The 15,202-nt window shown below is 42.2% G+C and overlaps 1 protein-coding gene across 3 annotated transcripts in view; it reads right to left on the reverse strand.

The window, feature by feature from the left end:
- tmem255a (transmembrane protein 255A) overlaps positions 1–15,202 on the reverse strand; it is an 80,612-nt gene that overhangs the window by 51,238 nt on the left and 14,172 nt on the right. For all 3 annotated transcript variants that reach the window (XM_060832050.1, XM_060832049.1, XM_060832048.1), the window contains exon 4: positions 8,894–8,983. In XM_060832050.1, the coding sequence (XP_060688033.1) occupies positions 8,894–8,983 (90 nt within the window). The remainder of the gene's footprint in view (positions 1–8,893; positions 8,984–15,202) is intronic.

Consider the following 15,202-nt stretch of genomic DNA (forward strand, 5'->3'; position numbering starts at 1 on the left):
AATCAAGAACCTGTCTATCTCAGTCTTAAATATACTCAGTGAACTGACTTCACCAGCCTTCTGTGGCAGTGAATTCCATAGATTCACTACTCTCTGGCTGAAGTAGTTTCTCCTTATCTCCATTCTAAAAGGTCTTCCCTTTACTCTGAGGCTGTCCCTTTGGGACATAGTTACTCCTACCAAAGGAAACACCTTCCTAAAATCCACTCTGCTCAGGCCATTCAGTATTCTGTATGTTTCTATTAGATTCCCCTTCATCCTTCTAAACGCCACGGAATATAGACTTAGAGACCTCAAACATTCCTTAAATGTTAAGCGGTTCATTCCTGGGACCATTCTCGTGAATCTCTTCTGAACACACTCCAGAGCCAATACGTCATTCTTGAGATGTGGGGCCCAAAACTGCGCACAATACTCCAAATGTGATCTGACCAGAGCCTCAGAAGTACATCCCTGCTTTTATATTCAAGTCCTCTCAAAATAGATGCCATCATTGCATTTGCCTTTCCTAACTACTGACTCAGCCTACAAGTTTACCTTGTGAGCATCCTGGACTAGAACTTCCAAGTCTCTTTGCACTTCAGACTTCTGAATTTTCTCCTCATTTAGGAAATAGTCCATTCTTCCCACCAAAGTGCATGACCTCACACTTGCCCAGTTGCAGGCATGGTGCCTGAAGACTATTCATGTTGTCCATTTGGTTAGATGGGGAGATGATCTAGTCTAACTTCAGTGTTTATTGGAAAAAATCTGAGGGACTGTATTACTCACCATTTAGAAGGTCACAGATTAATCAAAAATAATTGGTACGGATTTAATAAGGGAAGGTCACATCTAATTTTGATTTTTTTTTGCGTATAAAGAAAGAGTAATGAGGGTTGTATAATTCTTATGGTCGGCACGGGATTCAATCAAGTTTTTTGACAAGGTCCGAGATGACAGGCTGGTCAATAAAAAGTAAAAGCCTATATAGGTCAAGGAAAAGTGGCAAGTTGGATCCAAAGTTACAGGAAGCAACAAGTAACAGTCAATGGACATTTTTGTGAATGGATATTAATGTTTGAGATTTCAGCACAGGATTCATAATTTGAATGTTTGCAGATGATTTTTAAAAATGACTATGATTTAATGAGGCAGAAAATTACAGTAAAATAAAACAAAGAACTGCCGATGCTGAAGATCCAAAACAAATGAAAACAGAAACAGATGGAGAAAGTCAGCAGGTCTGGCAGCATCTGTGGAGAGAAAGCAGAGTTAACATCGAGTCCAGTGACACTTATTCAGCAACTGTTTTTGTTTGTTGTAGAAAAACCATACAGGAAGGTACCAACAGTCAGCACGGCATAGAAATGGCAAATGGAATTAAAAAGAAGTGGAATTCAGAGAAGAAGGTAACTCATTAGAGAGGGTAAACAAGGCAAGAGCATATACAGCAAGTGGTTGGACACTGAGAAGTTAGAGGTGCAGATTGCACATACACAGATCCTGGAAGGTTATGGGCCAGGTAAACATGCTGGTTATAAAGGCCTACAGAAGTATTTCATTCATTGAAGGAGGGATAGAATTTCAAAGCAGGGAAGTTAGGCTATCAAACTAGTTAGGCCACATCTAGAGTATTGTGTCCAGTGCCAATCACATTGTAGGGAAGATATGTACAAGACAGTACAGAGTTTTATGATAGACTGCAGAAGTTGAGCCTTTTTCTTCAGAATGTAAATCCTTTTTCTTCAGGATGAAAGGAGATAAACTGAGGTGCACAAAAATGACTGAGACGGCTGTCAGTAAATGGCGGCACGGTGGCACAGTGGTTAGCACTGCTGCCTCACAGCACCAGGGACCTGGGTTCAATTCCCGCCTCAGGCGACTGACTGTGTGGAGTTTGCACGTTCTCCCCGTGTCTGCGTGGGTTTCCTCCGGGTGCTCCGGTTTCCTCCCACAATCCAAAGATGTGCGGGTCAGGTGAATTGGCCATGCTAAATTGCCCGTAGTGTTAGGTAAGGGGTATATGTAGGGGTATGGGTGGGTTGCGCTTCGGCGGGTCGGTGTGGACTTGTTGGGCCGAAGGGCCTGTTTCCACACTAAGTAATCTAATCTAAATGTCAGGTGATATATTTCGATGAAAAATAAGTTATACTTGGAATGGGGAAAGAACTATGTAATGTACAACCAAAGGATTTGGAAGCTCAGATTCACAAACACATTAAAAAAATTAGCATCCCAAATTGCTAAGGCCATTTAAAAATGCACTCAAGGAAAATCAGTCATAGAGATGTACAGCACAGAAAAAGACCCTTCGGTCCAACACATCCATGCCAACCAGATATCCCAACCCAATTTAATCCCACCTGCCAGCACCCGGCCCATATCCCTCCTAACCTTTCCTATTCATATATCCATCCAGATGCCTTTAAAATGTTGCAATTGTACCAGCCTCCCAACACATCCTCTGGTAGCTCATTCCATACACGTACCACCCTCTGTGTGAAAACGTTGCCCCTCAGGTCTCTTTTATATCTTTCCCCTCTCACCCTAAACTTATGCCTTCTAGTTCTGGACTCCCCCACTCCAGGGAAATGACTGTCTATTTATCCTATCCATGCCCCTCATCATTTTATAAACCTCTATAAGGTCACCCCTCAGCCTCCAATGCTCCAGGGAAAACAGCCCCAGCCTGTTCAGCCTCTCCCTATAACTCACATCTTCCAACCCTGGCAACATCCATGTAAATCTTTTCTGAACCCTTTCAAGTTTCACAGCATCTTTCCGATAGAAAGAAGACCAGAATTGCATGCAAAATTCCAACAGTGGCCTAACCAATGTCCTGTACAGCCGCAACATGACCTCCCAAAACCTGTACTCAATCCTCTGACCAATAAACATACCAAACGCCTTCTTCACTATTTTATCTACCTGCGACTCCACTTTCAAGGAGCTATGTACCTGCACTCCAAGGTCTCTTTGTTCAGCAACACTCCCGAGGACCTTACCATTAAGTGTAGAAGTCCTATTAATTTAGAATAAATTAAACTCCATCTGCCACTTCTCAGCCCATTGGCCCATCTGATCAAGATCCCATTGTAATCTAAGGTGACCTTCTTTACTGTCCACTATACCTCCAATTTTGGTGTCATAAGCAAACTTACTAACTATATTTTATGCTCACATCCAAATAATTTTTCTAAATGCCCAAAAGTCATGGACCCAGCACCGATCCTTGTGGCACTCCACTGGTCACAGGCCTCCAGTCTGAAAACAATCCTCCACGAGCACATTCTGTCTTCTACCTTTGAGCCACTTCTGTATCCAAATGGTGAGTTCTCCCTGTATTATACTGTCATAGAGTCAGAGATGTACAGACCCTTCCATCCAACACATCCATGCCAACCAGATAGCCCAACCCAACCTAGTCCCACCTGCCAGCACCCAGCCCATATCCGTCCAAATCCTTCCTATTCATATACTCATCCAAATGCCTCTTAAATGTTGCAATTGTACCAGCCTCCACCACATCCTCTGGCAGCTCATTCCATACAGATACCACCCTGTGTGAAAAAGTTGCCCCAAAGTCTCTTTTTAGATCTTTCCTAAACCTATGCCCTCCAGTTCTAGACTCCCCGACCCCAGGAAAAAAGACTCCGTCTACTTACCTATCCATGCCCCTCATAATTTTGTAAACCTCTAAGGTCACCCCTCAGCCTCCAACGCTCCAGGGAAAATAGACTCAGCCTGTTCAGCCTTTCCCTGTAGCTCAGATCCTCCAACCCTGGCAACACCTTGTAAATCTCTTCTGAACCCTTTCAGGTTTCACAACATCTTTCCGATAGGAAGGAAACCAGAATTGCACGCAATATTCCAACAGTAGCCTAACCAATGTCCTGTACAGCCGCAACATGACCGACCAACTCCTATATGCAATACTCTGACCAATAAAGGAAAGCATACCAAACAGCCGCCTTCACTATCCTATCTATCTGTGACTTCACTTTCAAGGAGCTGTGAAACTGCACTCCAAGGTCTCTGTTCAGCAACACTCCTTAGGACTTTACCGTTAAGTGTATAAGTCCTGCTAAGATTTGCTTTCCCAAAGTGCAGCACCTTGCATTTATCTGAATTAAACTCCATGTGCCACTTCTCAACCCATTGGTCCATCTGGTCCAAATCCTGTTGTAATCTGAGGTAACACTCTTCGCTGTCCACTACACCTCCAATTTTAGTGTCAGCTGCAAACTTACTAACTGTACCTCTTATGCTCACATCCAAATCATTTATGTAAATGACAAAAAAGTAGAGGGCCCAGCACCCATCCTTGTGGCACTCCACTGGTCACAGGCCTCCAGTCTGAGAAACAACCCTCCACCACCATCCTGTCTTCTACCTTTGAGCCACTTCCGAATCCAAATGCCCAGTTCTCCCTGTATTCCATGAGATCTAACCCTGCTAATCAGTCTCCCATGAGGAACCTTGTCAAACACCTTATTGAAGTCCATTTAGATCACATCTACCGCTCTGCCCTCATCAATCCTCTTTATTACTTCTTCAAAAAGCTCAATTAAGTTTGTGAGACATGATTTCCCATGCACAAAGCCATGTTGACTATCCCTAATCAGTACTTGCCTTTCCAAATACATGTACATCCTATCCCTCAGGATTCCCTCCAACAACTTGCCCACCACCAAGATCAGGCTCACTGGTCTATAGTTCCCTGGCTTGTCTTTACCGCCTTGCTAAGCAGTTTCCCATGGGGAACCTTGTCAAACGCCTTCCTGAAGTCCATATAGATCACATCTACCACTCTGCCCTCATCAATCCTCTTTGTTACTTCTTCAAAAAACTCAGTCAAGTTTGTGAGACATGATGGTCATCCAAGATGGAGGAGAAGAAATATTTCTGGCTGTAACAGCTGTTCCTTTTTGAGGTGTTTCTTTTTAGGTCAAATGGCAAAATGTTTAGAATATTAAAATACAGATTCAGAGGTGAATCTAAACAAACCTTTAGCAAGACCACAATTAGAGTGTTACATGGGAAGGATGCTGATAGAGAGGGGGTTTGGTTGAGATTCACTAGGGTGCTGGCTGGCAGGCGCTATTAATATGGCACCGGAGTGGAGCAACTTAAATGCTTTTCACTGTATTTTTTGTAAAAATACAAGGGATAATAAATTATTATTCTACAAATATGAAGGTTCAAAGATATTTGGTAATTTTTACAAGAAAGGGACAATTTGAAGAAGGTGTTTCAAATTATGAAAATGTAAGGGAGGGACCAATATAGATGGAAAGTAGCTTTGCAGTGACTGAAGATTCTAAACCAAAGAGACAAAAAAAATACAAGATTAAATGGAAGTATTTCAGACAATGAGGAGGGAAAATGGCTGTTTACACATAGGAGTGTGAGGCACGTCGAGATGGAAGCACAGTACATGACAACTTTACGTATTGATAATGGGGGTGGGGGGAGAAAACAACATGGCAGGAGCTTAGGGTTATGCCGTTGCTTGTGTGGAACATAAACACCAAGGAGTAAATGGCCTGTAATGGAGCTACCATTTTTAGGAAATCCAATGCCAAAAAGGAAGACCACCTGAAGCTCTTCATGAATACTGTGCAATGGAACTTCAAGACTGACAAAGAGTATTTCACTATTGCTTTCTTCTTAATCCAAAGACGCATTCAGCCCAATAAATAGCCTACCTATGCATGGATATTGCTAAAATTGAAGGTTTTGAGTTATAGGGAGAAGCTGAATAGGCCGGGGCTATTTTCCCTGGAGCATCGAAGATGAAGGGTGCTCTTATTGAGGTTAATAAAATCATGAGGGGCATGGAGAAGATGAATAGCCAACATCTTTTCCCCAGGGTAGGGGAGTCCAAAAGTAGAGGACATAGGTTTAAGGTGAGAGGAGAAAGATATAGAATGGACCTACATGGCAACTTTTTCATGCAGAGGGTGATGCCTGTATGGAATTAACTGCCAGAGATCATGGTGGAGGCTGATACAATTACAACATTTAAAAGGCATCTAAATGAGTACAAGAAGAGGATGGGTTTAGTGGGATATGGGCCGAATGTTGACAAATGGGACCAAATTTAGGATATCTAGTCAGCATGGACGAGTAGGACCGAAGGGTGTGTTTCTCTGCCATACATCTCTTCCACACTGTAAGTAATCTAATCTAATCTAATGAGAAGCCATTTCTCCAATGATATTGAATTTAGCTGAGGTTAGGATTCAAAGGGTGACATTAGGAGTGGAAACTCAGTCTACTGCTAAAGGTTTGAGAGCCATCATTTAAACAAAATGAGAATGTAAGCATTGCAGGTAAAGTCAGCATCTGTAACTCATTGCCAGAAACTGAATGGCTTGCTTAACCATTTCTGAATGCTGTTAAGAGTCAGTCACATTGCTGTGGCTCTGGAGACACATATGGGTCAGACCAGGTAAGGACAGGAAGTTACATCGTCTAAAGGGCATTCACAACCAGATGGGTTTTTAATGACAAAAAAAGTGACAGTTTCACGGCCAACATCATCCAGGTTAGCTCTCAATCCATACATTTCATTAATTTTGTTTTATTCACTCGTGGGTCATGCTTGTCACTGGCTGGCTAGCACTAATTGAATTTAACTTTCACCAGTTGCCATGGTGAGATTTGAACACACCCACCAGAGTATTAGGCTGGGCCTGTGAAGTTACCAGCTCAACTACATTACCACTATTCCAGCATTTCCCTTCAGTGAGCAGTTTGTTAATTGACCTTCTTGCAACTGTATTAATGGCCCTTTGTAAAAAGGGAAGCAAGTTTCACCTTTAAAATGAAGTGACTAAGTAGGTGAATAATCATTGGACAGCACTTGAATGAAGGGATCCATTTTTTGTTCAGAAGACAAACTGTTCAAGTTAAAAGATTAAAAAGAATTAATTTAGAATAAAATAACAGAAAAGAGTGAATGTCTATACAACAGATTCATAAGAGCAGAATTTTCATAGTCTCTGTTTGGGCTCAGAAATAAAATTGTGCATGTGCAAAAGGCAGAATACAACCACGGAATATTTACCCTAAACTTCTTCATTTCCATAATTTACATGAAAAAAAACAAATCAAGAGCAGGAGTAGGCCATTCAGCCACTCTAGCCTGCTCTATCATTCAATAAAATAGTGGCTGATCAGAATACAAGATGATTAGGGGTTTAGATAGGGTTGACAGTGAGAACCTTTTTCCGCGTATGGAGTCAGCTGTTACTAGGGGACACAGCTTTAAATTAAGGGGAGGTTGGTATAGGACAGATTAGATTAGATTAGATTAGATTAGACTTACAGTGTGGAAACAGGCCCTTCGGCCCAACAAGTCCACACCGACCCGCCGAAGCGCAACCCACCCATACCCCTACATTTACCCCTTACCTAACACTAGGGGCAATTTAGCTTGGCCAATTCACCTGACCCGCACATCTTTGTGACTGTGGGAGGAAACCGGAGCACCCGGAGGAAACCCACGCAGACACGGGGAGAACGTGCAAACTCCACACAGTCAGTCGCCTGAGTCGGGAATTGAACCCGGGTCTACAGGCGCTGTGAGGCAGCAGTGCTAACCACTGTGCCACCGTGCCGCCCACAAATTTTAGGGTATGTTAGGGTAGATTCTTTACTCAGCGGGTTGTGAGTTCATGGAATGCCCTGCCAGTATCAGTGGTGGACTCTCCCTCTTTATGGTTATTTATGCGGGCATCGGATAAGTATATAGAGGTCATTGGGCTAGTGTAGGTTTGGTAGACCTCGGTCGGCGCAACATCGAGGGCCAAAGGGCCTGTACTGCACTGTATTTTTCTATGTTCTATGTTCTAATGTAACTTCAAATCCACATTCTTGCCTATCCCTGATAATCTTTCACCCCATTGGTCCACAAGAATCTAAACATATCTGGCTCAAAAAAATACTTCCAGGACTCTGCTTCCACCATCCTTTCAGGGAGAAAGTTCCAAAGACTCACGACCCTCTAAGAATAAGTTTGCCTCATTTTTGTTTCAAAAGTTAAAAAATCATATAACACTTATGGTCCAATAGATTTATTTGGAAGTACAAGCTTTTGGAGCACTGCTCTTTCATCAGGTAGCTACCCGATGAAGGAGCAGCACTCCAAAAGCTAGTGCTTGCAAACAAACCTGTTGGACTATAACCTGGTGTTGTGCAATGTTTTAACTTTGTCCACCCCAGTCCAACACTGGCACCTTCACACCTGTATTTCAAATGAGCAGCCCCTGATTTTGAAACAGCTAACTGCTCAATTCTATATTCCTCAAGAAGGGGAGACATCCACCCTCTCAAGTCCCTTCAGGATTTTGTACGTTTCAATCAACTTGCGACTTATTCTTCAAAACTCTGGCAAATACAAGCCAAACCTATCCAATCTTTCCTTGCAAGACAACCCACACGTTCCAAGTATTTGTTTAGTTCACCTCTTCTGAACGGTCTCCAAAGCATTTATATGCTTCCTTAAATATGGTGAGCAAGAATGTGCCTGATATTCCAGTGGGGGTCTATCACAGCCTTGTATAATTGAAGCATAATCTCCCTACTTTTGTATTCAATTCTCATTTATCTCCATCTCATCTACAAATTACCACCAGAAATGCTGCACAAACTGCGCATTCCTGGAACAAGACTCTCTCAAGTAATCCTGTAAATTTGGAAATATACATGTATTATGTAAAGTTATTTTTTTCTGGTGATTGTCCTTATGAATTTATGTTAGGATTCTTTAGCAGTAAGTGCCTAAAGATCACTAGAAGACAAATATGTTTCAAGTGCTTTAAAACAGAAGGTATTATGGAAGCAAACACTGATAACAATGCATCTCTTTGGCAAAACAACACCAGTAGAAAGAAGTTATACTCACGATGTGTCTGGCAGCAAATACACCATCTACAATGGCACAACAGAAAGATGCTACTACGCCAAAACTGATGAACACGATCGATGCCACCAGCTACAGAAACAGAACGTACATTATTACACACAAAAAAAAATCCCTGCCTGGGCAGAACATTCAAATACTAAAACAACTTTTATGCTTTGTTTTGAAAAGCACATAATGAAATGGATTGCATGACCATTTGAAACACTGCCTTGAATACACTGAAAAAAAAGAGAGTTAACCATTTCAGTAGTTAGGTGAAAAGAAAGGAGACCACAAATGGGGACATTGCATGTATTTCAATAAATGCCATTTGTAACTTGTGCTCAAAGAGACAATGCATGTGTAAAATTATTAATCTGATAAATTGTAGATACACTGACAATGTTGTTAGGAAAGAGATTCCAGGAATTTGACCTAATGACAAGTGAAGGAGAAGCAATATTTTTCCAAGTCAGGATGATGAGTGGCTTGGAGGGAAACTTACAGGTAGTGGTGTTCCTGGATATCTGCTGTCTTTGTTCTTCTGGACATGTCATGGGGTTAGACGACACTGAGGGAGCCTTGCTGAGTTGTTGCATTGCATTCCTGTGAATGGTACACACTGCGGCCATTGTCCATCATTAGTGGACAGAGTGAATGTAAACACATTCAATGGCACATGAATCAAATGGAGTGCTTTGTCCTGGCTGGTGCTGACCCTCTTGAATGTTGTTGGAGCTACAGTCTTCATGCAAATGGAGAGTATTCCATCTCAGTCCCGATTTGTGCCTTTAGATGGTGACAGACTTTACAAAGCCGAGATGTGAGAGTTGCTTGTCACATAATTCCCAGCCTCTGACCTGCTCTTGAAGTGAAAATATTTACATGGCTGGTCCAGTTCAGTTTCTAGTTAATGGAAACCCCCAGGAGATTGATAGCGGCACATTGAGGGACTGCAAAGCCATTAAATACCAAGAAGTGAGGGTTTGATTCTCCCTTATTGGAGACAGTCATTGCCTGGCACTTAAATGATTTGAATATTACTTGTCCCTTTTCAGCCCAAGCCTGAATGTTATACAGGTGTTGCTGTATGACAGCATGGACTACTTCAGTATTTGAAGAGTGGTAAAGGGTGCAAACATCCTCCACATCTACGATGGAGGAAAGGCCATTCAGACCAATGCACCAATGCCAGATCTTTGAAGAGATTTATCCAATTAGCCCTACTGCTTCTGAATAATCCTGCAAGCTTTCCCTTACAGGGAATCAAGGCAGATACTTTCAAGAATAGTGTGAAAGCACAAAATTCTAAGTGTTTTAGAGCTAAAGCTGTACTCCTTAAATCAATGATCAGTTCTAAAGACTGGAATCTATCTAACATCGGTGTTATCTACACTCAGCCCATTTCCAACATTTGGTGGCAGCAGTTCAATTGAGGCATTCAAGATGGCAGTGGTAATTATTTGAATAGAAGTGATGTGCGGAAAAGACAGGAGATTGGCACTGAGTAACAGAATCAGTGCAGGCACAATGGGCTGAATGGCCTGCTTCCATGCCATAAGAATTCTGTGACTTAGTGTTCTGCGCTTGAACTATCAGTCGGTGTAGAGATCCCTTGTACAGGTCATTATCATGGTCGGGACAGATTAAGTTACCTAATGCAAAATCAACAGAATTAAATCAGAAAGCAGCACTTATTCTGGATGAACGGACTGTCTTGACAGCCAGATAAATACATCGAAAACAAAGACATACAGACAGCTACATTTGACTCAAAAGTATTTGGCATGACCAAGAGTTGTATTATCTCAAATGGAAAAGTCTCTGGTTGTGACGTGTAGTAATGCTACAGCAGTGTAATTGACAATAAATTGATCGGAATTGCTAATTCCGTTTCTCTCTCCACAGATACCACCAGACCTTCTGAGTATTTCCAGTTTATATTTCAGACTTCCAACATCTGTAGTACTTTGCTTTTGTCAAGGGAGTATTAGCCTGGTACAAACAGCAATGATTGAGACGAGGTTACATAATTTATACTGTTTCTAATTCACCTTGAAGTGAAGCCTAATGGCTTAACTATTACCTCAGCGTCCACATGAGGACTTTAAGTTCACCACTTAACCTAATGGATTTAAAGAGGCTATGTTTGAATCTTGGAGAAGTTCCAGTCCTTGATTTCATACCTTACTTTGCACTAATCAGTGCAAGTATTCAAAAGAGGTTAGTTGTGCGTGTCCCTGTCTGAAAGCTCTGCGTTTATAATGAGCGAACAGCTAATCAGGGCAGAACCAGAGAGAGGAGTATCACCACATCCACAAGACATAGAGGGAAAGAAACGTGGTTCGTAAACCAAAAAGATCAAATCTTCACTGGCCTATCGATGTGTTTTAAATAAAAAAAACAAAAACCATCTTGTTCTTGGCCTTCTATTAATTGTGATTATATATAATTTCCTGCAAAAGAGGAGGGCATGGCCTAGTGGTATCATTGCTGGACTGTTAATCCAGAGACCCAGGTAATGTTCCAGGGAGCTGGGCTCATATCCCTCCATGGCAGATGGCGGAATTTGAATTTAATAAAAATCTGGAATTACGAGTCTAATGATGACCATGAAGCAACTGTCAGGGGAAAAAAAAACCCATCTGGTTCATTAATGTCTTTTAGGGAAGGAAACTGCCATCCTTATCTGGTCTGGACTGCATGTGATTCCAGACCCACAACAATGTAATTGACTCTTAACTGCTCTCTGGGATGGACAATGAATGTTTGCCTAGCCAGCGATGCCCTTATGCTGTGAATGAATCAAAACAAAAAAGTCCTCTCAAGTGCATTTTCACTTAGTTGATTGGGACTCTGATATCCTCCAAAAGGGCTCAGTGTCAAACCCTCTCTTTTACCATTTTATCAGAAAGGGTTGCATTAGGACAGCAGGCACCATGGACAATGAAAGTGTATTTGTCTCAGGAATACTAAGGGAACATTGAGTCATAGTTTGAGGCATGTTATTGCTGCACCATGGAGGTCTGAAAATAATTTAGCGAACATGACAAAAGTACTGGATCGTTTGGCTTCTATTAGGACCTCACTTAAGTGCAAATTTAATTTGATTAAGTTATGAAGACCACGGGCATCAGTGCTGCACAGAGATATGTGTAAATGCAAATCTCAGGGCCAGATGTGATAATAAGGAGATTGCAGCACACTTGATAGTGTAACTCATCAACAGGAATCCCTAATTGCCCAGAGGGCAGTTAAGAGTTAACCACATTGCTGTGGCTCTGGAGTCACACGTGGGCCAGACCAGCTGAGACGGCAGATTCCTTCCCTAAAGGGCATCAGTAAACCAGATGGGTTGTTTCCCTCAACAATCGACAATAGATTCATGGTCATCATTAGACTCTTATTTCCAGATTTTACTGAGTTCAAATTACACCATCTACCATGGTGGGATTCTAACCCACATCCCCAGAACATTACCTGGCTCTCTGGATGAGCAGTCTAGAGATAAGGCCACTAGGCTATTGCCTTTCCAAATGTTAGATAAATCCAGTACTGGGTTGAATAAAGTCCAATATTTAATTAATGACACATAGATGTCTCTGAAAATCCCTTGCTTTGTTGGAAATGTTGCTGGGAAGCTTGCCAACAGTGCATAGAAGGCAAAATGCTAATGGTGTGATGGAATATTCCACATTTGTGTGGATGAGTGCAGCTCCAATACTCAAGCTGCCTGACACCATCCTGGACAATGCAGCCCACTTGACTGGCACCACATCCACAAACAACCAATCCCTCCACCACCGATGCTCAGTAGCAGTGTGTAATATCTACAGGGTGCACTGCAGAAATTCACCAACAGTCCAGCTACAGCACCTTCCAAACTCATGACCGTTACCATCTAGAAGGGCAAGAACAGAGGAGACATGGGAACACTACCACCTGCAAGTTCCCCTCCCAACCACTTCACCACCTTAATTGTAAATATTATTACCATTCCTCCAGTGTCCTTTGCGGGGTTGGGGGTGTCTGCGATTCCCCACAACAGCATCATGGACCTACCTACAGCAGTCATTTGCATTGAATTAAGAAGGCAGCTCACTACCACTTTCTTTAGGGCAGTTACGTACTGGCAATAAATCCTGAAACAGCCAGCAATGCCCTTGTTCTATGAGCAAATTTAAAATAAAAATAACAACAGTATTGAAAACCACAGCGATGCTACATCATCGTATAGTGTAGGTTCTGAACTTCTCCATACAACACAATTGATTCCGGTAGAATTTAAACTGTGGATTCACCTGCAAATCACAGGTTTAATCTGTGTGACTCTTCAAATGTCACTGGTAGGAACAGCCAAAGTTGGGTTTCATCAGACAGTTGCCCAGTCACGACTGAACTTATTAGTATCAAACGTGGCGGACGAGCAGGCATTGCCTGGAGGAGCAGTGAGCAACAAATGTGAGTAATTTAACTCAGCCCAAGGCCTGAAGCAGCAGTGAGTGTATGACTGGGATTGGGAGGCTTTCAGGAAACAATGGCTTGGGGAGGAGAGAAAAGGCTAGATGGATAACTGAGTGAATGAATAATTGGGGACTGGGTGAGTGGGAAGGCAGTGGGTGAGTGGGAAGGCAGTGGGTGAGTGGGAAGGCAGATTGCTGAGTGGGTGAGTGACAGGGGCATTCATGAGTGGGTCACAGTGGGGCATTTGTGTGGGTGAAAGCACAGGAAAACCACTTCCATGTGAATTCCACCAAATTGTGGGTGCCCCATCAGAGGCAAACCGAGGTCAGTGTTAATTAAACTCAACTGCTGTCCCCATCCATCTGACTGGCCTGAGTATTTCCTCTCTGTGTAGTTGCTTCTTAAACAAAAAGATAAAGAATTTAGTTAGTTACCTCTGTTGATTGGCATTTTTAAAAATGGACAGTTCTTTAATTAATTAGTCATTTTAATCATTGCTTTATTGCTTTCAATTTTGCTTTCTGAAATTCGTGTTTACTGTTGCGGTAAATTTGCTGAAATTAGCTTGTTTTCCATATGTCCCCTCCCACCCACCACCAGCTCACCAAGTGAAAGAAAGATCGAAATGTGGAAATTCTGTCCTAAAAAACAAAAAATTGAAGGAATGAGATTTTACTTTAGTAAAAGTTATTTTTATTCGGTTCCACTAAGGTGATTTGGCAGTAGTTAACATAAATCTATCATTTAATGGGTATGTAACACTGAAATGTATACCAGTAATCACAAAAGTTTACACGTCGAAGATGTTGCTGCAGAAATTTCACACTGTTCAATGTAGTGGAATAGCATGTCAAAAAAGGAAGTACTGTCTTTGTACAGCTTCCAAGGTGGCTTCTGTTTATTTGTCACTCAGATGAGAGAGTCACTGGCTGGGCCAGCAAACCGTTGCCCACTTTTTGATGCTCGAGTAAAAGTGTTTCCTTCTTGAACCACTGCCATCTACGGGGTGCAGAGACACCAGTGCTGTTCAAAAGGAAGTGCCAGAATTTTTACCCAGTGACAATGAAGGAGTGGTGATGTATTTACACGTCAGGATGGTGCCTGGCTTGGAAGGGAACTTACAGGTGGTGGTGTTCCCATTTACTTGCTGCCCATGTCCTTCTAAGTGTAAGTTGTCATGGGTTTGGAAGATGCTGGTTAAGGAGCCTTGGTGCCTTTCTGTTGTGCATCTTTTATATGGCACACACTGCTATTACTGTGTGTCAAGTGGAGGAAGTGGATGTAGTGCGAATCGAGCAAGCTGCTTGTCCTGGATGGTATCAAGCTTCTTGAGTGTTGTTGGAGCTTCATGCATTCAGACAAGTGGGGAGTGTTCCATCACATTCCTGAATTCTGCCTCGTAGATGACAGACAGCTTTGGGGAATCAGGTGACTTACTTGCTGCAGCATGATCTACTCTTGTAGTCACTGTATTCATGTGGCTCACCCAATTCAGTTTCAAGTCAAAGGTAATCCCCAGGATGAGATAGTGGGGAATTCAGCAATGGTACTGCCATTGAAGGTCAAAGATTGTTAGATACACTCTTGTTTTATATGGTCATTGCTGGGCACATGGTGCAAATATTACTTGTCATTTGACAACCCAGTACTGACCTGTCCTTTTGCACTTAGCCCCCTCAGCCAGAGATACCATATGAAAACATACCCTTCCAGTCCAACCAATCCATGTCGAATATATTTCCAAACTAAACTCGTCTCACCCATTTCCCTCCAAATCTTTCCTATTCATGTACTTATCTAAATGCCTTTTAAATGTTGTAACTGTACTCACATCTACCACTTCCT

Source organism: Hemiscyllium ocellatum, chromosome 11 (assembly GCF_020745735.1).
Source record: "Hemiscyllium ocellatum isolate sHemOce1 chromosome 11, sHemOce1.pat.X.cur, whole genome shotgun sequence".
Classification (NCBI taxonomy): Eukaryota; Metazoa; Chordata; class Chondrichthyes; order Orectolobiformes; family Hemiscylliidae; genus Hemiscyllium; species Hemiscyllium ocellatum.